We start from the raw sequence: 24906 nt of genomic DNA on the forward strand, positions 1-24906 counted from the left end.
CGCATCAGTTAGCCCTCCTGATAACACCCTTCGCCCCACCGCCCTTGCTCAGGCAACGTGGCTGCTTAGTGAGAAACGAGACCCCCTCCACTGTCCGCAGCAGATGAAACAGCAGGATCCTGGCCAGCCTCTGCCTTAAAGGAGATCTTTATTAATCATGTATGGTTCACAGATGTTCTTTTAAAAAAAAAAAAACCCAACTTTCTAGAGAAGCACAATCTTCATGAGTGGCTTCGGCTTTGCATTGAGTCTTGTTTTAAAAGAAAATCAAAGTGGTACAATTTGTTTACACTATGATACTTTCTAAATAAACTCTTTTTAAAAAAAAAAGTCTGGTGTTCCCTTAAATGTTACAGCAAAACAGATATAAAATAGACAATAAATTATAGTTTCTATTTACAAAAAAGCTGTGAGTGCAGATATAGATCATAAATGTATTATTTAATCAGTTTAGTATGAATTGGTTTCCTAGTACATGATCGTGAACAAGACATCTTAAGAACATCCTCATCTTTGATCTGAGTCTCATTTTCAACAGGAGAAAACCATGATTTCGGTTCCCAACCCACACGCCTGTCCTAACCCCTTCCTCAGTCTAGATGACTTAGGAAGTCCTCAGCCCATCGCTTCTACTGGTCTAAACCCTTGATGCAGAACGCTGTCCCATCAAAGAACTGCGTTACCAACACAGGAGAAGTGGCGGTCCTAATGTAAGTGAGCTTTTCAGAGAGCCATCCCCCACGGGAAGGGGTGCAGACGAGTCGCTCGGATGGCTTTAAAAAGGCTTCTCTTCTGTGGAGCCTCCCCCTCAAAGAGAGGGTCACTCACTCTCTGCTTTTGGTCCTAGCACAGAAAACAGCAAATGCTGGGGCGAGGAGAGGGGTAAAGGATGTAGTTTAACTAAAATAAGTGTATCTTCTCTCACCAACAAAATGCCCACATGACAGCAAGACTGAGACAAAAGGCACTTACTTGCAGGCCGCCCAGCTGAGACCCACGTTCCCAGGGCAAGATCGGAACAGAGGTGTATCCGACCCTTCCGTGATCTGCAAACTCTGAGAAGCTACTGAACCCGCTGATATTTGAGCCAAAGAAGACTTTTACTTCAAGATTATTTTCCCTATTTACTCTCTAAAACCACAAGGATCTAAAGCAGTAACTGATTTTGGTGGGTTTGGGGAGGGTGCAGAGGGGAACCCCTCCAAGTTACATTTCTGCAGTCCCCAGACTTCAGACGCTTGAGTGCTGCTTCCTAGAGCCCGATGGCTACTCACAACGCTCACGGTGTGAGCAAGGGGCAGACGGGGTCCCTTCGGGTCTGCGTCGGGCGGAAAGGCCAACGCCAGCCGAAGGTGGCCTCGGGGTCTCCTCTTGCGTCCCGGGGGCCTCTGTGGGCTTAAGGCGGACGTGATCCAGGAGTCCAGGCAGTGTGTGCACAGCGTCCCCAGCCACTCACCCCGAGTCAGTGGCACCCACACGCTCGTACGACCATGTTCCGGTACTTCTTCAGGATGACATTGGAGTTGTCATCGAAGTAGAGCACCGAGATGGCGTTCAGTTTCGTGGGCGCACAGCACGGTTTGGGGACGTACTCGGGGTTCATGAGGTGAACCTGTTCCAGAGACGAGAGGAGGGGGCGGCATTAGGGATGGCCCCCAGTCCTGGCTGACCCCCCGCCCCCCGTGGCTTGAAGCCGGCCAGCGCTCACCAGGGTCTGCACGATGGCATGGTTGGTAGCGTTCATGTGTGCGTTGAGAGGAAACGAACATTCTCCGTCACAGTAGTTGGCAGCGTAGCCCTTGGGGGCAATGATCCAGTCCTTAATTGAACACAAAAGGAAGCGACAAGGGGTCAGCACACGGGCCCCACACCCCCTGGGTGCTGAGGAACCCCGTGAGAAGGCCTCGCTCACGTGGGGCAGCTAAGGAGACAGACACGGGGTCAAGGACGCGTGAGGGGCAGAGTGAGGTGCAGACCTGCTCAGTCTGACTCTGGAGCCCTGGTTCCCACAGCTGGGCCCACCTGCCCAGGCCTGCCTGCAGGCCTGCAGGTGGTCGGCTCCAGGAACCTGGACCAGAGGTGCCTCCTGGAGTCCAGGGTTCCCCTGTCCCCATAAGGCCACCTGCACACGGGAACCATCTCCAGTCACGTGGCACCTAGAATTTGCCTGAGCAGCGGCTTCAGGAAGGAGGCAGCACACGGGTGCCCTTCCAGTCTGGGTGAGCTGATAACTGTCAGATCAGTTTTTCCAGCCCTTTCTTGAAACGCAGTGCACACTGTTGAAATGCCCAAAGCAACGCAGGCCCTGGGGACTGAGAGAGAATGAGGGGAGAACTCTGGACTGGCTGCGGATCTGCAGGGACTCGGAGGCCGTGCACCTGGGGGTCCCTGGAGAGGTGCAGGGGCAGGGGGCTTCAAGCACAAGTGGGCGGGCTGTCTCCCCTCCTCTCCAAGACGTAGGCAACTGAAAGGCTCCTAAGTACCTTCCCAGGAGGAACCTTCCCGACCCTGAAGTGCAAGGTCTCTGATGATGGCAGCCGCTGCCTTCAGGACGAGAGGAGGCCCTGAGACGGTCAGGAGCACTCACCTGCCACCCCAGGTCCTGGAAGCTCACGTAGAGCTCATGCTTCCGGCAGGCCGTCTTCAGCTCGCTGCTGTTGTAGTCTGCTGGGGATCAGAAGGCGCACCCATAACTCCCTCATTCCCTCCTTCACAGCCTCACCCGGACCCTTGGCCGCGGGCGAGCCCCCACTGGCCGCAGCCTGGGGCACCCAGAGCTCCGCAGGCTGCCAGCCGCTCGGGCGTCTGACACGCTGTTTCCCCTCTACCCCAGGGTCGGGCACACCGGCTCCCATCTCGACGCCCGCACTGACCCGAGTGGACCCCTTTCAGCAACAGGGGCATGTCGTGACCCCCTGTTGGACCAAGAGGCCCCAGAGCGCTAACTCAGAGGACACGATTCACGTTCAAGACAAACACACTGGCAGGTTCCGATTCTAACGGGGACCATCCTGAAGCTGCTTGGAGCCTGTGAGGATGGCTTGGGGGGTCAGGAAGGGCCTCCTGAAGGGGGCGCCCTGGAGCCAGGAGGCCAGGAGTGGGGGGACACTGCTGTCCAGTCCCTTGACTGGGTCAGTGTCCCCCAGCCCCCACTAAGCCGCCCCAGGAGAGCAGCGCCCGGCACATCAGCAGAAGCGTGCACACCTCTCTGGAGTCAGGCCCCGCTAGTCTGGTTTCTCACCCGACCCCCGCTCATCGAGGGCTGACAGAGCCGCTCCTGTGTGGCATGCCCTTCCCAAGAAACGAGGGGCCCCATCAGACGAGGCTTCTGTCCTCCAGCAGCTCGGGGAGCGGCAGGGGTGATGCGTGATGTGCCCAGCTCACTCCAGCACAAGACAATCTGGATGCCGTGCACGGGGCTGCTGGAGAGAAACCCCCTCGGGAGGTCAGAGAAGGCACAGTCACGAGGCAGAAGGGGAGAGAGCAGTCATGGAACGAGTGTGAGGACGCGTGAAGAGTGACCCAAACCGTGGACTCTCCTGTGCGATCACTCCAGCTCCTCATGGGTCCCCAGAGAGCCCAGGATGGGGTCTGCTCCCCAGAAAGAACTCAGGCCAGCCTGACCTCTGGGGAAGGGGGATTGGAGATGGAGGCCAAGTCCTGAGACCCGCGTGATGGCTCTGGACATGGGGCTTGGGGGAGCCCGCAGGTGGGCAGGCATGTCCGCGTGTGGAGCGCGACCTGCCGGATCCCAGCGGGGGGGGCGGGGGGAGCCCCGTGTCCCAGGCTGCTCTTCTCAGAGGGGGAGCGAGGGGCTGTTCCTCCCGTGTGTCCCTTATAATCCAACTGGAATCCTGAGTGCAGCACCCCCCGAAGGCCCAGGAGTTGCTCCAGAGTATCATCAGACAGGGGAGGGGGCGCTGCAGGAAGCCCTGAATCCCTCCAGTAGACAGACCAGCGGGGGGCATCAGAAGCGGGCAGAGCCCCTGACCTCGTGGCACCTGTGCCCACCCCAGGCAGGGAGGTCAGGACGGAACGGGACTGGAGGACCCCTGGCTGGTGTCAGGATGCAGGCGGGGGAGTTTCTCGTCTTGCCGGCTGGAACCGAGATGACGTGGGTGAGGGCTCCCGCCGACACTCCGCTCTGGCTGACCCACGGTCCCACCCCCGTTCTGGCTCTTTCTTCCCTGGGGCCAAAGGCTGGGAGATGCTCAGGAGAGCGGGGGTTGCAAAGAGATGGACACAGCTAAGCAACTAACCTTTTAAAAGGCATTGGGGATTTTGTCATTTTGACCTTAAATTCAAATTTTAGGGCCAGTAGCTTGGCTCCCAGATGTCTCGGTCAAGAGGTAGAGGCTTGTCCAGGGTTTTTTAAATGAAACCAGAACTTAATTCTCCACAGCTGTGGCGGACAAGTGTGGCATGAGTGATTGGAAAGTTGAATTGTTCCAAACTCCACATTCATAATACTTGACTCGCTTTTGCCATTAAGCCCCTTTAGGGTAAAAGTTGCCAAGGAATGAAGCTGACTAGAACTTGACCTTCTCCTCCATCCCTAGGGTTCACCCCTTACGAATGTGCTATTGGCCAGTAGGCTGAATAATCAGAGGCATAAACAGATGCTGCCAGACACTCAAATAATCCATCGAGTACTGCCATCTCCCAGGAGAGCACTGGGGGCCGGGGACCTCTAGCTAGGGACTGGGGACAGAGGGACATGGAGCAGAGAGTCTCAGGGCTCAACCTTTAAGGGATATCTCTGTCGTCAAGATCCTTAGCTCCCTATTCTCTTATTCATCAAAACAAAGGCTGAGAAGAGATCAGAGCCCCGATTAAATGGAGCTGTGTGAGACCTTGAAATCCTGCAGCCACAAACGAGTAGGATGGGCCTTCACCGCTGCCTCTCCTGCTAACCATCTCGCCGTAAACAAAATCGAGACACTGAAAATCAAGCTGCCCTCTCCCCGCCTGCCCCTCACCTCCCCAAACACTTTATGAGATTATCGACACCAGAAATCCTGCAGCGTCATGGCACAGGTCTGGGCTTCCCCTGGCAAGCCTTGGAAGCCCTGTGGATCATGGGGTACATGGGAGCCAGAGCCGCCTCTGGGAGAAGCTGGCGGATCCGGCCGAGGTGGGACAAGAGTGGTCAGACCGGTGCAGACGGAGGTGCCCGGGGAACAGCTGCTCTTTGTCCCTGACCTTGTCATTCTAGGCTGGAAGGGAGATGAGACCAGGGAACTGTTGCCTCTAAAAAACAAGTTTCCTCTGGGAGGACTAGCCTGAGCTCGGAGAACCTGGGCCGTGTGGACAGCATGCTCTGTGTGCCTGCTGTTCCAGTGTTTTCCTGGCCGAGCGTGGGGCCAGCAGCTGGCGTGGCCAGGGGTGGGGGAGGGGCACGACCAGCCCCCGACAGCCCCGGGTGGGGGGGCGGCAGAAGCCCTGGCTCCTCCCCTGGGCCCTGGTTTCTTAGGCGCCCTGCCTGTCTTTTCCCTCCTCTGTTTCTTCTCTCTCTTCCTCTTGGGGCTGGAAAGGCGGCAGGGGTGCCGCTGACCCCAGGGCTTGGGCTGGGCCGGGGCCGCCCAGACTCGGATGCCGCCGCCTCCCGGGGCTGCCCAGCCCCGCCTGGGTGTGAGGAGGGCCCTGCCCTTCTCATCTAGGCCGCCCCGTGGACTGTAGCCCGCCAGGCTCCTCTGTCCATGGAATTTTCCAGGCAAGAATACTGGAATGGGTTGCCATGCCCTTCTCCAGGGAAATCTTCCTGACCCAGATATCGAACCCATGCCTGCTGCATTGGCAGGCAGGTTCTCTACTGTCTGAGCCACCAGGGTAGCTCAATACCTTTGAAGAACTATAAACAGCTACGTCACAGCCCTGACCCATGTCCATTCTACCCAAGCATCGTGTCCATAGTGGATGAGCCCACTCACCTCTGGCACATCCACCCATGGAAGCAAATAAGGAACTAGAGGGGACACCTGCCAAGAACTAAAAGGCTGAGCAAACACTGATCTGTGAGGAGGAGAGCCCCTAGTTTGTGGGCTGAAGTTCCCTGAAATCTACAGCAAAAGATGTGATAATTATAATAAAGTACCCGCATCGCTGCTTTGCAAGTGATGAGTTCTACTTACTTTTCTTAAGCTGGAAGCATACTGAATGGTCCCAACTGGAAAGTTCAAGAGGTAGAAGATATGAACTAGCAACAAGAAGGTCAGCAGTATATTTACATGTACCAGAGCCACCTCTCCTCCCAGGATCCCTAAAGATACATGTTTGGGTGGGCTGGAAAAAGACAGAAGGAGAATTTAAGAGATGCTCACAGGTAGCATCTGAATCAATGAAGAGCTCATTTTGGAGAGAGAGAGAGTCTTGTGAAGTTACTGGTTCATGACAGTCAGCAGGGCTGAGTGACGGCACCACGAACATGAAGGATGAAGGGGACCCAAAGTTAGCTAATCTGATTTGACATAATTGTTCCAAGTGGCAGAAAATGTTTTAAAACCATCTGCCAAAACATGGAGCAAGTCTCACCCGTGGTGTTGGCAGCCAGCTGCTAGACATGGCAGAAAATCTCAGACTCACCAGCTGAACTGAAATCGCATTAACTACTCCTGCCCCAAAGATGTCTAGGAAAGATCTTGAAAAATGAGCTAGAACAGAATCTAGAATCGCCACACAGAACCATCCCTCAAGGCCATTTGTTCACAACTCTTGTAATGGGTCGGTCAGGTGTCAGTCCCCCTGGAGACAAAATCATGGAACCGGAGAGAAAGATACTGTGGAAGAAGCAGGTAGAATGAGACCATCTAATGAGAGTTCTGGGAACCGTGGACAGGGTGGGCACCACAGGATCAGTGGCTGAGTCACTAGAATCCCCAGTGGGCTTGCACCAAGCCCACTGGGGATTCTAGTGGTAAAACGTGTCAGAACGATGAATGATATGGTCCAGACGATACGCAAGCCCACTGGAGAAGTACAAACCGGGGTAAGTGAAACCCATCCAGGGAGACTTGGGTCCAAACCCACTGTTCTGGTGCATGTGTTTGGAAAGTCCACTAGAAGGCCAAGGAGAGATGTGAGAGCAGATTTGGGGGAGGACGGGGAGAGGCAGACAGGCTCGCGGCCCTTCCTCGTTGAGGATTGGTCCTGCCGTCTCCAGATTTGGCAGCTCAGCTTTAAACACAGACGCATATTTCCCTGCCACGTTTCAGCTGGAGGACAGGCAGCTGGAGGACTGATGTGCTCACTCCTCTGCCCAGCAGCAGGACGGTGTCTGGTGGGCTACCCTGCTGGTCGTTTGAGTGGAGAAATGTTAATTCCCTAGGAGCACATCGTGGAAGACGGGGGCAGCAGGGGGCAACACTCTCTTCCTTCAACCTCCGGAAAGACTCACAAGGAGAAGTCCTGTCTGGACTCACACAGTCACACGCGACCACAGCGGTCTGTCTCAGCAGCATCTACAAAGTGCATAAAAACCCAGAAGCGCTTGGCCCCACAACAGCCCAGAAATAAACATGAACCGGCTGGTCTGTGCCCCTGGGCAGGAGATTGTTATCTTTCTGGAAATCCTTTCTCCAAGAGCAAGTGCCTCTGCACATCCATCCCCATTAATGGCAAGAATAAGTGAGGAGGAAAGAACCAGAGAGAGAGAGCAGGGGACTTCTTGGCGGTCCAGTGGTTAAGAACCCTCTTTGCAATGTAGGGGATGCAGGTTTGATCCCTGGATGGACAACTAAGCCCGTGAACCACAACGAAGATCCTGCATGCTGCAACTAAGACCTGACTCAGGCAAAAAATAAAGAAATATATGTTAAAAAAAAAAAAACAAAAAGTAAAGCAATACTTCAGTGGGTCTAACCGGATCATTAATTGGACCATCTTGAGAGAGTCTTTGAAGATAGTGGGGGGTCGGGGGGAGGACTCTCCAGAGTAAGGGGTTTAAACCCCCTTTTGCGAGGGCAGAGGTGTTTGTTAGCAACTCTGCTTTCTTACCCCTGAAAAAGGCAGATACACTTGCCTCTTCTTACAAAGCAATCCACCTTTAATACTCATATTTAATTCAAACTCATCAAACTGGAAACAAAATGCTGAAAGGGACTTGGAAGAGAATAATTCAGTGATGCCACGGAAACCCAAATCAGAGATGACATGTTTTCTCAATTAGAAAAGAAATTTTATGTGTGTACTGGTGGGGGGAGGGGAGGTGGAATAAATCAAGTGAAATTTTCATTTAACAAAAGCAATCAGCATCCCAGAGCTGCCTTCATGTCTGAGGTCCCAGCACCAAACTGACCGCAGCTCGTTAATGAACGGCCGCCATGCCCCGAGGAGAAGCCCGGGATGATTGCTGTTCCAAAGGCTTCCTCCACAGCGCATACAGGAAAGTCATCACTTCTTCTTTTTCTTTAAACCCTAGCCCTGACTGTTTCTAGCAGTAAACACAGGAACACCCATGCTGGGCGACGCTTCCAAGAAACAGCAAGAGAACAAGCGGCAAAATGTCACATCACGCTGGGTGGCGCCCATTCTGGTTCCACATCCAAGTTACTGGGAACTGAAATGGCTGAGTCGGAATCCAGAGTGAAGACACTGCTTCCCACAGGAAAACTGGGTGCTTTGGAAAGTTCCACGAACTCTTTCCAGCCGCAGAAGATGACATTGTTTTAAAGCCACCTGGAAGAGTTAATGCATCTGCCTGACGTATTTTACATCCCTTCTAAGGAGCCTGACATACCTGCTAAGAACTTCCTATGGCTGGAGGCACCTCATCTTTGAGCCAGAGCGATGCTCCTCATTCAATCCCAGCAAAGCCACTGAGCATCAAGCGTGCCCACCAACCGCTGGGTAAACCGAAGCCAAACTGGATCAGGTTCGTCCTGAGTCACAAAGCAGGGCTTCCCAGGGTGGCAGTGTGAAAGCACCGGTGCTGCCGATGCAGGGAACGAGAGAGATGCGGGTTCAGTCCCTGGGCCAGGGAGATTCCCCTGGCACGGCAACACACTCCTGTATTCTTGCCTGGAGAATCCCATGGACAGCGGAGCCTGGCAGGCTACAGTCCACACGGTTGGAAAGAGTCGGACATGACTTGGCACATGCACACACGCCAAGTTACAGAGCGCTGATGAGGAAAGCAAGATCTCTGACTACAAATCCCAAAGTGAACCCTCAACTTGGTGCCTGATTTCCGGGCTAGTTAAAGGGAAAGGAAGCCTGGAACCTGTAAGCACCCAGCAAGATGCACCTTGTTTTGAATTCAACACTGACCAGCTCTGTGCTACCTATCAGCGCCTGCATGCCCTGCCTCCTGTTCTGAAGACTGGCTCTGCATGGGAGGGAGCCTGTCTGCAGGACTGCTGAACTGACACTCTGGCAGAGAGGGCTGTTTCCTCTCTCTTGCCCTTTGAACCTGCCCATTCAGGGCAGGCGGTGGGGGGTGGGGGCGGGGCCGCACCCCACCCCCTAGCTCCAGGCTCTGCTGAAGCTACTGCAGAAGAGGCGCTCTCATCCTGAAGCTGAGATTGCCTTTCTCAGCACATGTCGAGCTAGGCTTTCTGAGACCACCACCAACAAAGGAAAAAGGAAAGGGGATTCCTACTATCTGCTGAGCCCATGGGTCTCACCACATCTCAAGGCAGAACACCGAACTGCCCAGTTGAATGAAAACCAATGAAACCCATCAGAGAGGGGTGCTGGAACTGACATGCCATCACTCCCAGCCAAGAGCACTGACCGACACGAGCCCGCCTTCTACAAAGGCATGAAGTCTGTCTGTCACCACTTCCTGGGCATAATGCAATTTGGAGAAAATGCAGTCATTCCCTGGATCTTTATGGGAATGAAGAAGAGCTGGGAGAAATCTGATCAGACAGAAGGATGCTTTTCTGGGACAGCAGACACTGAGGCTGTCTCAACCTGCAGACGATCTTGGGGTCACAAAGGCTCCCCTCTGACGGCCTAGGCGTCCGTCCAGATAATCCAGGGCACCTACAGCTGCACGTGGGCCTGCAGAGCTGGGCAGCGCCTGCAACCCTCGGCAGGTCCTGTGTCCTCACAGACGCCCCGGGGCCCACAGGCGTCCCTGACCCACCTGAAGCGCTGGAAGCCCGCGACACGTCCTGGGCCGGGGTGGAGCGGTTCCGGGCCTGCTGCCGGCGCCGCCCGGGGGCCGAACGGGCACTGCGCACGTGGACCTCACTGGCCTTGAAGAAGGCCACCATGAAGGGCTGCTTGTCGTAGGGGCCGTCCCTGCCCACCAGGCCCGCGGCCCCAGGGCTGATGCTGAGCCCTGTAGGCAAATACGGAAGCGCACCTCTGAGATGTGGCACCGAGCCTGGTGTCCACCTGCAGGGCACGCCCAAGCCTCCCGGGTGCCCTCAGAGAGGAGGAGCCCACGTGCGGGTAGACACGGGGCACCCTGAGCCCTACCCCCTCCTCCTGCCAAGGTCCCGGGAGGCAGGGCAAGGGGTGGTGGGGCCCCCAGTTCCCCTGTTCCTTCTGCTATCTTCTGTTCACACCCATCTTCCCCATCTTACGTCTCCCACCCAGGAAGGTGACTTCATGGGCTGACTGGGTCCGGCCCGAGGGGACTGGGACCTGCCAAGCTCTGACACTGCAGGAGCGGGTGCAGGAAGGGCCCCCACAAACCTACTCAACGTCAGCACCTAGAGCTCACCCCGGCCTTCCTCTTTAACTCAGCACCCAGCTCCTACCCCTCTCTGAGGCTCCCGGACCATCTAACTGTCCCTGAGTCCTTGCCAGGAGGCCCTGGGGCAGGACTCTGCTTGTCCACCAAGGCTCCAGGAGGTCGGGAAACGGGGGGCCCGCCTGGGGACCACGGCTGCCCACACCTGCCGCCAAGGAGGCAAAGGCCCGAGTCCCTGAACTCACCATCGCGCGTGACCACGCTCAGCTGCAGCCCCATGTTGTGCTGCGGAGTCAGGACCCACAGGTTGCTGGTGGCCGTGATGTCGAACTCCAGCCAGCCCGCCTCTGAGGCCCACACAGCACGCGTGCCCAGCAGAAACAGGTCCGAGTCTCTGGAAGAGAGAGGAGACAGAGGGTGAGGGCACAGGGCCCCGGCTCAGCCCGCGGTCCTGCCAGGCGTCAGAATGCAGGCAGGACGGTGGCCCGTGCCCAGCGCCATCAAGGGGAGTGCACATGAGCTGGGGTGCCACACCGGCTTCCTCCTGACACGGGAGGGCCCTCCACGTCCGCGGGAGCCTCACAACTGCTCGTGCCAGAGGTTTTTAGATTTAAGAAAAAATAAATAAGTAAACGGGCCTGTGGTTGTTCACTTTATGGCTAATGAACTCTAAAAAGAAAATGGAGGGGTGGGGGGCCGAGAAGAAAACGATGAAAAAAATACTAAAATCAGGATTAGTAAAGATGAGCATTTACTAAGCTTTGATTTTTTTTTTTTTTAATGAGGGTCCAACAATCCTCACATGTTCTTAGTTCCTGTGGAAGGGGAAACCAGGGTTCACATGCTATTTCTGAGCATCAATACTTTTCTTTTAATCAACACCTTTGCACACGGCCTGCGGTTAAGAGCCGAGTCCTTGCTCGTGTGGACTGCAGAATGGAGTCGGTGTTGGCCCCACCGTGAGCCGCCTGGGCTCCTGTGAGGCAAACTCAATGAGCCCATTCCTTCCACTGGACTCCACAGGGCTGTTCTTATATTTACATACACATTTCTTGTCTTTTCTTTTTTACAGTTTCCAGCTAACACAACCCACGGGATCATGGACAGACAGGGTGAGGGACCCATATGCTGTGACAAAGCGGTGTGAGGGACGGTCACCTCGGGGTATCACAGGGACACCCATCTGAGTTGACGCCCCGGGGTCACGGGCAGAGAGTGGCCTGGAATCCCTGTGACAGGGAGGGAGAGGTTTCCACCCTCCCTGGGAAGACGCAGACCCCCTGGTGCTGGAAACATTCTGTGTGGAGAGCTTACAGGACAGAAACATGACTAGAATTCAGTACTAAACTTAAAATGAGCATCATAATACGAACAGCATACATTTAAATCCATTACAAAGTGCCTGCATCTGCTCGGCTTGGGCCATCCTGCAAAGCAGGCAGAGGATCATTACCCCCATTTTACAGGACACTGCGACTCAGACATGAGTTCACAGACACGTCACGGTCAAGGCCAGAAGCCAGTGGATCCCGAGATTTCCACAAGGGCCTTCCCGCCTTTTGAGATCATGATGAAAGACAACCCGCGACAAAGGAACAAAATGTATCTCTAGTCCATCCAATGGTCTGGAGGCCAGCGAAACCTCTGAGTGAAAAGTCTTAGACTTCTCAGAGGAGAAACAATTTTTCCTGTTTACCCCGCTCAGAGCTGGAAGGCAACACTATTGTCATCTTTTCTGAGCTCGGAGCAGTAGGTGTGGCTACGCAGCGTTTACTCAGCTGGTGGACAGGGTCTGCGGGGGGCACGCCCGGCCTGCCATCTATAAAGCTCCCCCCTCAACGCGTGTGTCACAGCCCCTGCTGACAAATTACCCCCCACCCCCGTCACTGAGGCGACTGTGGGCGGACAGACGGGGGTGTTCATGGAAAACAGCAAGAGGGGACACAAGTCCAGAGCTTTGAAGTGAAGATGTGAAGACATCAGTTCTGTTCTGGAAGGTAGGAAAAGACTCTCATCCAGAAATAACAGAACCAGGAACAGCAATGTGGGGACAGTCTGGTCCTGAAAGAAGCACCAGACACGTTCTTATCAGAGGAGCAGTTCTAGAATGAGGATGTGGTGGGGATGTCAGCGCCCACAGGGTGCCATGGCTGAGGGGCACTGGTCACTAGGGCGTCAATGGGGCAACTGGCTCATGTTCTTAGGACTTGTAACAAGGATGCAGAGAAATACAGCCCAAGATACGAGTGTGACACGGCTGGTAGAAAGAGCTCAGTTCAGTACAGTGGCTCAGTCGTGTCCGACTCTTTGCGACCCATGGACTGCAGCACGCCAGGCCTCCCTGTCCATCACCAACTCCCAGAGCTTGCTCAAACTCATGTCCATTGGGTTAGTGATGCCATCCAACCATCTCATCCTCTGTCATCCCCTTCTCCTCCTGCCTTCAATCTTTCCCAACATCAGGGTCTTTTCCAATGAGTCAGTTCTTCACATCAGGTGGCCAAAGGATTGGAGTTTCAGCTTCAGTCCTTCCAATGAACAGTCAGGACTGATTTCCTTTAGGATGGACTAGTTGGATCTCCTTGCAGTCCCAGGGACTCTCAAGAGTCTTCTCCAACACCACAGTTCAAAAGCATCAATTCTTTGGCACTCAGCTTTCTTTATGGTCCAACTCTAACATCCATACATGACTATTGGGAAAACCATAGCTTTGACTAGATGGACCTTTGTTGGGAAAGTAATGTCTCTGCTTTTTAATAAGCTATCTAGGTTGAGCTAGAATGAGCTTTTATATTTCAAAAGTAGGGCTCAGGACAAAGGAATGGGGGAGTCTGTCAGCTGAGAAAGTGGGAGATGGGACAGAAGGCCATCATCCAAAAATGGGGCAGAGACAGCAGAGGACAGGAAGAAGAGGGGGGTGTGGTTTAAGGAGGGCAGAGGAGGCACACAAAACCATGACAGGGAAGAAATGGAGTCCACAGGTGGGTGGGGCTTGGTGGACACGGGAGCCTGTGTTGCAACCTGACGCTGCTCCAGGTCACCCAGGGGCCCCCCACGTACCCCCCCCAGGACCTGGCAGGGCTTCAGGGCCGCGCCTCGCTGACTGTCCGGTGAAGACAAGGCTGGTCCTCGCCGATTAGAAGACCAGGGGGTCCACACACACGTGGGCTGCAGCTGAGCTCCGGGGCTCAGGGCACGGAGGCCAAATCAAAGACAGCCACTCAAACGAGGGTGCTCAGGTCCCTGGGAGCAGGGGTGATGCAGCGCAGGGACTTAAAGTAACCGGGCTCAGGGCCTTCCCAGCGGTCCAAGGGTTAAGACTTCAGCTTCCAGTACAGGGGGTGTGGGTTCAAACCCTGGTCGGGGAGCTGGGATCCCACAGGCGTCGTGGCCAAAAAACCAAAACATAAAACCAAAACAAATTCAATCAAGACTTTACAAACTGGTCCACATAAAAAAATAATAATAATAATAACTGGGCTATCGGCCTGGTGGAGCAGCAAATACCTCCCGGGCTCCCAGCACTCGGGCGCCGGCCAAGCGCTCCCGCCGACCCGAAGAGGATGGGGAGGCCGGTCCCATCATGGCTCCCTTCCGGAGCTGGCGGCGCGCAGCCCGCAGAGGGGGTGTGTGTGATGGCCACACGGGGTTCAGGGGGGTGACCAGAGCTTGAAGCTGGAGCCCCGGCTCTCAGCCACCACACATCCAAAAAGCGGAGTCAAGAAAAGCATAGGACAGATGACGTGTGATGTCACTTATCTGTGGAATCTTGAAAAAAAAAAAAAAAAAAGATGATACAAATGAACTTAATTACAAAACTAGAAACAGACTCACAGAGAACGATCTTATGGTTACTGGAGGGGCAAGCAGGGGAGGGGTGCATTGGGAATTGGGGATTAACAGATACACACGACTGTACATAAAATAAACAAGGACCTACTGTATAGCATGGGGAACTATATTCACCTATCATGTAATAAATAAACTATCGTGGAAAAGAATCTGAAAAAGAATATATATATAAAAATATATGAATCACTTTGCCATACACCTGAAACTAACACAATATTATAAATCAACTCTACTTTAATACAAAGATTTTTTTCTAATGCATAGAGCAGAGGTAAGTAAACACCCAGCAAGGGCTTGGAATAAAGTCAGAGATCCAAACCCACTGCCCATCAGTGCCAGTGGAGGCTGGATACAGAAGTCAGGTTTCAGATGCTTGGGGCTGGCAGAGGAGAGCAGTCAGGGGTGACTCCACATGTCAGGGCAGGAGGAGGAAGGTCGAGATGCCTCACACCCACGGCTGGGATGCCAGCAGCCTCCCCGGCTTCTCCCCTCTCCCCTTCCGAGCACAACGCCCTCCGTCTAGATACAGCCATCACTGACACACGTCCAGTGAGGCAGAGGGCCTTTCACAAGAATGAGCCTCTGAGGGGGGACCCCGCTGGGTCAACGCTGCTCGTGACTCAGGTGAGTAAGAGACACTATTTGTGGCAAGTCACCAAAATGGCCCTGGTCTGCCCACAGCTGTTTACCTTTCTTCAATGACACGTGACCTTCTCAGTCTACGGACTCTGTCAAAGGGTCGCCTCACACAAGACGCACCCGGTTCTGTGACGTGAGCAGCAGGGCTGCCCCTGTAAACCACTCCAGGGGCGTCGAGGCCTTCTTTATGCAAGAAGAGCATAAAGTGCAATTTTCAAACAGAATGGGAGCCAAAAATCATTTGAGAAAATGAGAGAGTAAGGCAAGGGTTTTTACTTTTTTCTTATGTGATGTATTGTACATACAGGATCACATCTAAACTTTTACCAACTAAAAAGGTAGAAAAGAAAGAGAATATTTGAAAACAGAGTACTAGAAATCAGAGTAAACTGCTACACACTGATTCAAGTAACAAGGCTGAATGGACATTACTGTATACACTATATATTACATAATAATATTGTATACATTATATATCACATATATAATAATGTTCATTCACCTGTTACTTGAATTATACACATTATGTATTGCAGGAGTTCCCTAGTATTATTATTCCCAGACAATAAAGAATCTGCCTGCAATGCAGGAGACCTGAGTTCAATCCCTGGGTCAGAAGGATGCTCTGGAGAAGGGAATGGCAACCCACTCCAGGATTCTTGCTTGAGAAATCCCATGGACAGAGGAGCCTGGTGGGCTACAGTCCATGGGGTCACAAAGAATCAGACATGACTGAGCAACTCACACTTTCTTTCATACTATGTACGCAATATTATATACACTACATACTGTACTAGTGAAAGTCACACAGTCGTGTCCAACTCTCTGCAGTCATGTGGACTATAGCCCACCACGCTCCTCTGTCCATGGAATTCTCCAGGCAAGAATACTGGAGTGGGTTGCCATTCCCCTCTACAGGGGATCTTCCCAACCCAGGGACTGAACCAGACTCTTTACTGTCTGAGCCACCAGGGAAGCCCTCATACTATGTTATATGTACTATATTGTATATATTGGGCTTCTCTGGCAGCTCAGCTGGTAAAGAATCTGCCTGCAATGCAGGAGACCCCGGTTTGATTCCTGGGTCAAGAAGATCCCCTGGAGAAGGGAATGGCAACCCACTCCAGTATTCTTAGGCTTCCCTGGTGACTCAGATGGTAAAGAATCCACGTGCAATGAGGGAGACCTGGGTTCGATCCCTGGGTTGGGAAGATTTCCCTGGAGGAAGGCATAGCAACCCACTCCAATATTCTTGTCTGGAGAATCCCCATGGACAGAGAAGCCTGGCGGGCTACAGTCCATGGGGTCGCAGAGAGTTGGACATGACCGAGCAACTCAACATAGCATATACTATGTTATATAATCAGCCAGGCTCCCACTGACTTTATGGCAGTTGAATTTACCCAGTTTTCACTTCTAGGATGAACATGGCATAAAGAGAAGTTTCAAACATCAAAGGCACCAAAATTCGGTAAGGTATATTTCATCTTCGACAAACCAACACAAATCCCTTTGAATCCGGATAGTAACACAGCTCTGCCCTTACACGCTGTTCACCACGGGACAGCTCTTACATGTGTTAGCTCCTCACAACTGCCCAAGAGTATTCACACCATCACAGGCGAACACAGCGGGGAACGGAGGCGCACGCGGTCACGCAGCTTGCTCACAGGCACTCCGCCGGCACGAGCACAGCGGGGATGTGGACCCAGGCAACCTGGCCCTGAGCCATCACCACGGAGGTTCCCAAGGCCGGTGGGCACCAGACGCCCCTGGAGGCCGTGCTCACACACAGACTCTGAGAGTTTTGGCGGCAGGGCCTGTGAGCTTGCATCCCCATCAGATTCCCAGGTGACGTTGCTGCCACTGGTCTGGGGAGCACACTCAGGGCCACTGTCGTTGAGCACTCTGCCTTTCTCTAAAGTACGAGGAGAATGACCTTGGCCTGCTGTTTAGACTTCAAGTTTCAAGCTGTCAGCTCTCAAAATACCTTACCTCTCTCTCTAAAATAGTATCAAGTCATGTAGACTTCATGCGTAAATGCTTGATGGTCTTGGGGACTGGCCTTACCCTTGGGGATTTATCAAGTGAGACTAACAATCAGAGTTACGGGTGAGATTAAATCCAAAGTAGCAGGATTATCAGAAGGCTTGCTTCTGTGTGTCCAAGACAGGGAGCAGGGGAAGATGGAAGGCTACTTTGTTCAAGTTCAAGGCTACCTAACCTGTGCTTGGTGACCACATAGATGCAATAATGTTCCCATACACTGGGGTAAGAGGGCGGCAGAGGACAAGATGGTCAGATGGCATCACCAACTCAATGGACATGAACTTGAGCAAACTCTGAGAGGTAGAGGAGGACAGGGAAGCCTGGTGTGCTGCAGTCCATGGGGTCACAAAGAGTCAGACACGACTTAGCGACTGAACAATAACATCACACTGGGGTATATATCCCACCACACCCCAGTGATTGGGTACAGACTGAATGAGGTTTTGAGAGAGTCAATTCCTAGGTAGGTTGATAAGAAGTCCGGGGGTCCCCAAGAAGAGAGGGGTCTGGAATTCTCAAGGAGGAGGAAAGGACAAACGTTTTCTTTTCCTCTACATTGCTTAGTCCTAGTCACATAAAACATTTTTATCTTTAAGCCTGGAAGTGATGATTACACAACAAACAAGTCAGTTTAAACAACTAAGTTTAAACTCTGTACTAAAGATTATACAATGACGTGTCCTGCTTGAGTACAGTTTCTCCTTCTTGAAAACCTTCTGACTAATCCTGATATTTTAGAATGTATATTATGGGAGTGGGTCTGGTAGGATCTTTCTATTGTTAAATTCTAATCTTGTTATCCTAAAATGTAAATTGTTGGCATGGGAGTGGGTCTGGTAAAATTTTCACAAGCTTGAGACAGTCTTTTGATGGTCTCTGGCCCCCGATTGAATTCTTCTCTTTCGGAGGCCAAGAATCCCAGCGTCCTTTCGTGGGTCAGCAACAACCTCTCAGTTTCTGCCACCTTTTAAACATGTCACAGGCAAATTTTATGTTTTGGTTCTTATCACCCACGCCCACATCCACATCCCTGCCCAACATGGGGAACTAAGGCAATAAAAGTGCTGCTAATTGGTGATTTTAAAACAAATAGCAAAAAAAAAAAAAAATCTTGACTATACAACCATGGCCTGCCTCCCAAAAAGCTGGACATCCTGGTGCGGAGATGCTGGCAACTAAAACACCTGGGTGTGAATAATAGAGAAGGCAGCATCATTTCCAGACACAAACCTCTTTTCTTTTCTCTGCCACATTTACCAAGTGGGTAAACAATTCCCAAACAAAAGTTCTTCCTGTTCCCCACACCCTGACGTCCCCCTCTCCAAAATTTGTCCTTGTTCTTTTAATTCTTCTCTAACCTTCTCAGCTACCCTTCCAAAGAACAGAACATAGACAGGCAAGGGGAAGAAGGCTTGGTAGCTTCTTGACTCTTGTTTTCCCCTTTGACTTCATGGGGGTCTTTCTAAGTCTAAGGAAGATGCTCTTGACTAAGAAGATGAAAGTAACTGGTTACATAACCGCAGGTGTGGGTCGGGCACGTTATCCCTTTCTCAGGAGCAAAGGAACAAACACTACAAAGTTCAGTGCTCGTCTGGGGCCCAGGCTGAGTGTGCCAGAGATTACCAAGCCAGCAGGAAGATTTCAGTAGTCCCTAGGGAGGGAACCTGTGACAGCCAGATTCAGAAAGAGAAACAGGCATGGCTGGGCACAGCGATAAGAAGCCTTTGATTTTCCTCTGCCCAAACAACAATCAACTTCTCCCATCCCGCCTTTCTCAAATTTGCCCTTCTCTTCATAAAAGAACAGTCCCAGATATCTCACTTTCAGGTCAGTGGAGATAAGAGTTCATGTTCCTTCATTTCGGGAGGCATCACTGAACATCCAACGGAATTTATACGGCAATCACTCTATGAGCATCAGCCTGTGAGAAATGCTTTCCTAAGAACACGAATCTCCTAGATGCTGGCCCAACGACTGGGTTCAAGTCTGGTTTCCAGAATCACACTGTTTGGTTCCAACATCAACATCTGTGGGGATTCATTATAAAGATTTCCAAATAAAAATATGACACTTCAGAGATGGGTGCTTTGGGGTATGGTGCATCAAACGAGCACTCTTACTAAGAACAGCGAAAATCACAAACCTGTTTGAAGCTACCTTAGAGCCACCAAGAAAGGCAAACACTTGATGCGGCAAGAGGTCAGAGAGAAGAGAAGTGCATCAAGGCTGAGCCTGTATCCGCCACTGCTTTTTCATGTCCGGGCCTTGGTTAATTCCTGGCATACCGCAAAGATGTCAAACAGAATGGGGTAGCAGCCCAGAGCCTGGAGCGGTATCATTGGCTGGCAATGCAAACTGGAGCTTCAGGGAGTTATGACTTGGAGGGCTAAGGTCCCAGAGGACTGCACAGAAGTGAGCTCATCAATGTGATTTCATAGAAGTTAGGGGTCCCTTCCTCTAGGATCTTGGCTCTTCAAGGCCTGACTGCCGTGAACTCCAGTATTTCCATTTGAGACATTTGCCAAATGTTAGGCTGTGTTTGCGTGGAGGAAGAAGCTGAGAAAACAAGCAGGAAGAAACTGCTTAGAGGCTAAACAAAAGCACAGCAGAGTTTTTGGCAGTCTCTCAATGCTGGGGAGTTTAAAATTAAGAGTTCAGAGCCCACCATGGAAGAGAACTTCTGGTAAACAACCTAGACCTTCAGCCGAGACCCTTAACAAGCTAAACTGCAGGAGAAAGGGAAAACAAGAAACAGATGCCTCAACATATCCAGAAACCTGGCTTCAATTAAAACCGAACAAGCTGACCTGCCTGCCTTCCAGAAGAAAGTGAAATCCAGTCTGGAAGGAGACACCAGTATCTAGAACTGTTTTTCATAAATAAAGTCCAGAATATAATTTCAAAAAATGATTTGGCATGCTAGGAAATAAGACCAAATGAAGAAAAATCAAGGGAGCAAACAGATCATGAAAATAGACCCACAGGTGATTCAAATAATAGAATTTTCAGACATGATCTTAAAATCTAGTGTTATATTAAAAGGATAAATCCCAAGTTCAGTTTGTTTCAGGAATGTGACATTGGTTATAGACATCCCTCAGTATCCTTGGGGGACTGGTTCCAGGACCCAATTCTGGATACCAAAAAATAGCTAGACACCAAAATCCATGTATGCTCAAGTCCATTACATAAAACCATGTAGTATATCTGCATATAACCCATGAATGTCCTCCTGTATATTTTAAATCTCTAGATTACTTATAGTACCTAATACAATGTAAGTGCCGTGTAAATAGTTGCAAGCACATAGCAATTCAAATTTTTTGGAACTTCCTGAAATCTTTAAAAAATATTTTGATGCGTAGTTGGTTGACTCCACAGATGTAGAACCCATGGATATATGAAGGACTAACTACAATCATGCCCCAAAATTCAGAAAAAAAATCCACATAATTTCTAATTTTAAAAAACTCATAGCAAAGTAAGAATAGAGGAGAATTTCCTAAGTCTATTCAGAGTATCTACAAAAACATTTATAACAAACATTGTCCTTAATGGTACAGATTAAATGCTTCCTCCCTTAGATCAGAAATCTGACAGATTTCCAATGTCAGATTAGAAACCTACCAGAAACCTGAATGGAATTCAATATTACACTGGATGTCCAGCAAGCACAATAACAGAAGCAAAAATATAAGAACTATGATGAAAAATTTAAAATATTTATAGATGACATGATTATATTCATGGAAATTCTAAAATAGTGCAGAGAAACATTATTAGACTATGTACATTTGCAAGGTTGCTGGATATAAGATCAATATCTAAAAATCAATTGCTATTTCTATGGGTACAGCAAAAAATAATCAGACACTGAAATTTTTAAAAGATAACAATACCACTCACAATAGGATGGAAACTTCAATACTTGGAATAATTCTAATAAAAACATTCAAGACCCCCACAAACTGTAAAAGGTTACTGAGAGAAGTTAAAAGCAAACCTAAATAAACATTCTTGGACTGGACCACTCACAATTAGCGAGAGTCAATTCATCCCAAATTGAGCTCTAAATCTGACAAAATTCCAAGTAGATTCAGAATTTCAGCACAGAGCTTCTTTGTGGCAACTGAAATGCTGATTTTATAGTATACATGGAACTACAAAGGACCATCAACAGCCGAGAAAAGCTTGAACAAATTTGGAGAACTTACATGCCAGATATCAAGACTTCCCTTAAAACTAAAAGACTCAAGAGCATAATATTGGTACAAGAAGAGAAAAATCAACCAACAGAGCAGAACAAAGATCTTAGACACAGACCCACACTTAAGTGGTCACATGATTTATGACAAAGATGCCACTGATGTGAATGGAAAAAGGACAGTATTTTCAATAAGCGGTCCCGGGTCAACTAGGTTTTTTTATTCTTATATCTAAACTCTCTAATCTACGTCCATCGTTCTCAAATACCCAGAACTATAGAGTAGAGCTCATTCTGCTGGTCTAAATACTTCCATATCTCACAGGCTCTCAGCATCTAATCATGACTCAGACCTGTCCCAACCTGGACTCTTCTCCAAGACCCTCCTGACTGATTCCTCTGTTTCCAATCTCCGTGAATGGTTCAGAGAAGTGTGTCAAATTTAAAATTCTGGAAAACTGCTTTTGCCTTTCGACAGTTATTTTCTCTCCTGGGACAATTATATTCTATCTTAAAAACAGGTCAGAATTGATGAACTTAGTCACATAAACAATAATTCAGTCTGGCCTTCTTCCTGGGGACTCCACCAGCATAGCCTCTGGGCAGCCTAAGGAAATCTTTCTCGGTTTTAAAAACCAACTCCACCACAGAATTGCCCTGCTTCCTTGATTCAAAGCTGCACATCTTCCAGTGCTAAAAACGATGCTAAAATTAGGATGAAGCATATGATCCAAACTGAGAAAACTATATCTATACAAAAAAACTCCCACTTTGCCTCTGTTTGTTTGCCTCCCACTCCCTCTGTTTGCAAACAGAGGAGTAAGTTGTGCTGTTGCTTATACCAGGAGGAACTGACTTTTCAATCTGGTAATTAATTCTCGCTTAAATGTCTTACAAAAGACTGCACCATGATAAAACACAAAAAAGAAAGTTATCACACACACAGAAGACAGACTATCACTGCCAAGCGACATATACACGCCCAGAGTACAGAATTTCACAGCTAGCAGAGGCACGTGGGGCCGACCCATGGACCAAACAGAACCATCTTTCAGACACTGAAAACATTTCTGTCTGGCTTCCAAGAGATGCTGTTTGACTTCCAGATATACAAAAGTGAATTAAGAGGTAAAGTATATCTTTAACCAAATAAGAAATACAGATGAGAACGATATTCCTAAAGGCCCCCAAATTGCACTATTAGTATAAAGGCACGTGAGTACCTATGAACTGAGCGGCATGCTACCATCATGCTGCCACACATGATAACAAAAGGTTGACAGTTAATCAGAGCAGCCTTTACCCTCCAAGTATGAAGACAGCTTAGCATGGACGCGCTGCAGGAGAAAATGCAAAGTAAATGGACAAAAACACCACACCGTGACTAAGTACAACTACTTACCTGTGATTTAGTCTTTCATCGCCTCCACACCTTTCCTTTGGAAAAGCTGCTAACACATCCATGGTTGACCAATAGATCAATGAAGGTTTGCAGAGGTTTTTCCCACCAGGAGTCCTCAAGAGCCAAAGGCCTGAATTCTAACCGACACATTTTTACCCAGAGCTGTCTCCTGTGCTACCCAAACAGGAGCATCCTTGAGATGTTCTTATCCAAGCTGAGGAGTTGAAGATGCAAGACGTGCCATAAGGGGACCGTTTCCCTCCCTCTGGCACTTCACCTTGGGACTGTCCCCACAGCATGGGGGTGACTTTGAGTAAGCAGAGCACACTTTAGGCCTAATCTGGACTTGACACAATGTATATACGCCACATTTCATCCTCCTATAGCGTAAAGTGCCTACCCAGCTGTCTGATGCGGTCATGGCTAAACTCTAAGGAAGGGATTTGGGAAGGTTTTTCCCAAACTCTGAGCATGATATAACTGCCAGTTTCTACCAGGGTCATCATAAACATATAACAATTCCTAACATCAGATTTTAACAGCAAACTCATCTTAAACTACCAACCCCACTCCATACTACAGAGTTAAAAATGGGGGGAAGGGAGAGTTAGGGAGTCTGGGATAGACATGTACACGCTGCTGTATTTAAAATGGGTAACTAACAAAGCAACTTCCCTGGTGGCACCGTGGATAAGAATCCACCTGCCAATTCAGGGGACACAAGTTCGATCCCTAGTCCGGGAAGATTCCAGATGCTGAAGAGCAACTAAGCCCCGGGCCATAACTACTGAGCCCGAGGGCCCTAGAGCTGGTGATCCAACAAGAACAGCCACCCCGGTGAGAAGCCCGTGCACCACAATGAAGAGTAACTCTCACCACAACTACAGAAAGCCCTCGCCTAGCAATGAAGACCCAGCACAACCAAAAATAATACATAAATTATTTTTAAAAATAAAATGGGTAAACAACAAGGACCTTACTACAGAGCACAGGGAACTCTGCTCCCTGTGATGCGGCAGCCTGGATGGGAGGGGAGTTTGGGGGAGAATGGGTACATGGATATGTATGGCTGAGTCCCTGCACTGTCCACCTGAAACTACCACAGTATTACTCAGCTATACCTCAATACAGAATAAAAAGTTAAAAATAAATAAACAGACTACAAAGAGCACATGTGTGCTTCTGGGTTGCCAACCCCCCTCCACTCCACAAGTTGCTCCAGTTCTTTTCAGGACTTAGATTTCATCTCTAGGCTTATTCTCAGGTTTTGAATAATGTATCAGCTGCTTCAACAAACACCATCTAGTCATCGCTGTTTTTTAACTTACCTGGTTCAGTGATTTTTTACCAGAGGCATGAGGTTTCTGCAGAGTTCACAGCAAAAGCCTCCCTTCCAAGCATCTTTCCTGACCCTCCCTGGGTCAGACTCCCTAGCTGCCCTTTATAGCAGGAGGTCTGACACAGAACTCCTTCAGCCCCAGCTGAGGGTATGACTCAGCAATGAAAATCCTGCCTTTTTTTTTTTTCTTTTTCAAGGAGGCCAACTCTTTTGCAACACACACGTCTTAAGCTGATCCATCAGATGCTACAAATTTCACTGAAACACAGATTAGACAGCTATGTTTCTTCATGAGCTGGGAGAGTCCTTTTTAGCCAAGACACTCCAAGATGGTACAGATGGGGAGATGGGACCTTCCCCAGAAGGGGTCCCACGGTTCAATCTGGAGGCCTCTGAAAGAAAACGAGGAGGCCACAGGCATTCTGGGCTCCAGGCCACTGATAAGAAAAGACAATCTCCTCCTGGCCAACCTGGAACTCTTCAAAAGCACGAAATTCTCCCAATTCTCCCAGGATTTCCCCTTTCCTATGCACAAAAGTTAAACATATCCATCGCCAAATACTCCCGTCCTAGAAGGCAGAGCGATTACAGCTTTGACAGGGAGTCATCAAAGGTTGGGACCATTGGGGAGTCTGTTTTCCAAGCTCACTGCTGGCCTGGAGGAAGCCTGACACCAGCATCTGAAGCTCAAGGCAGCTGTTCACTTCTGGCTGAAGCTCAATGTAAACCTCACAAATAGTCTGCTAGCGTGTACTCTCTCTCTTTGGTAAAATAATAAT

The 24906-nt window shown here is 50.1% G+C and overlaps 1 protein-coding gene across 2 annotated transcripts in view; it reads right to left on the reverse strand.

Annotated features, from left to right (window-relative positions):
* Nucleotides 1–422: 422 nt before the first annotated feature.
* BMP6 (bone morphogenetic protein 6) overlaps nucleotides 423–24906 on the reverse strand; it is a 150352-nt gene continuing 125868 nt past the window's right edge. Inside the window, exons 3-7 of one of the 2 annotated variants that reach the window (XM_061398914.1) lie at nucleotides 10888–11036; nucleotides 10088–10285; nucleotides 2588–2664; nucleotides 1709–1819; nucleotides 423–1612 (exon numbers count right to left, since the gene is read on the reverse strand). In XM_061398914.1, the coding sequence (XP_061254898.1) occupies nucleotides 1463–1612; nucleotides 1709–1819; nucleotides 2588–2664; nucleotides 10088–10285; nucleotides 10888–11036 (685 nt within the window). In that variant the 3' untranslated portion in view covers nucleotides 423–1462. Of the gene's footprint in view, nucleotides 1613–1708; nucleotides 1820–2587; nucleotides 2668–10087; nucleotides 10286–10887; nucleotides 11037–24906 lie in introns of both variants that reach the window. The other variant, XM_061398913.1, reaches the window with a different exon arrangement.

The sequence above is a fragment of the Bos javanicus genome, chromosome 23, assembly GCF_032452875.1.
Source record: "Bos javanicus breed banteng chromosome 23, ARS-OSU_banteng_1.0, whole genome shotgun sequence".
NCBI classification, from domain to species: domain Eukaryota; kingdom Metazoa; phylum Chordata; class Mammalia; order Artiodactyla; family Bovidae; genus Bos; species Bos javanicus.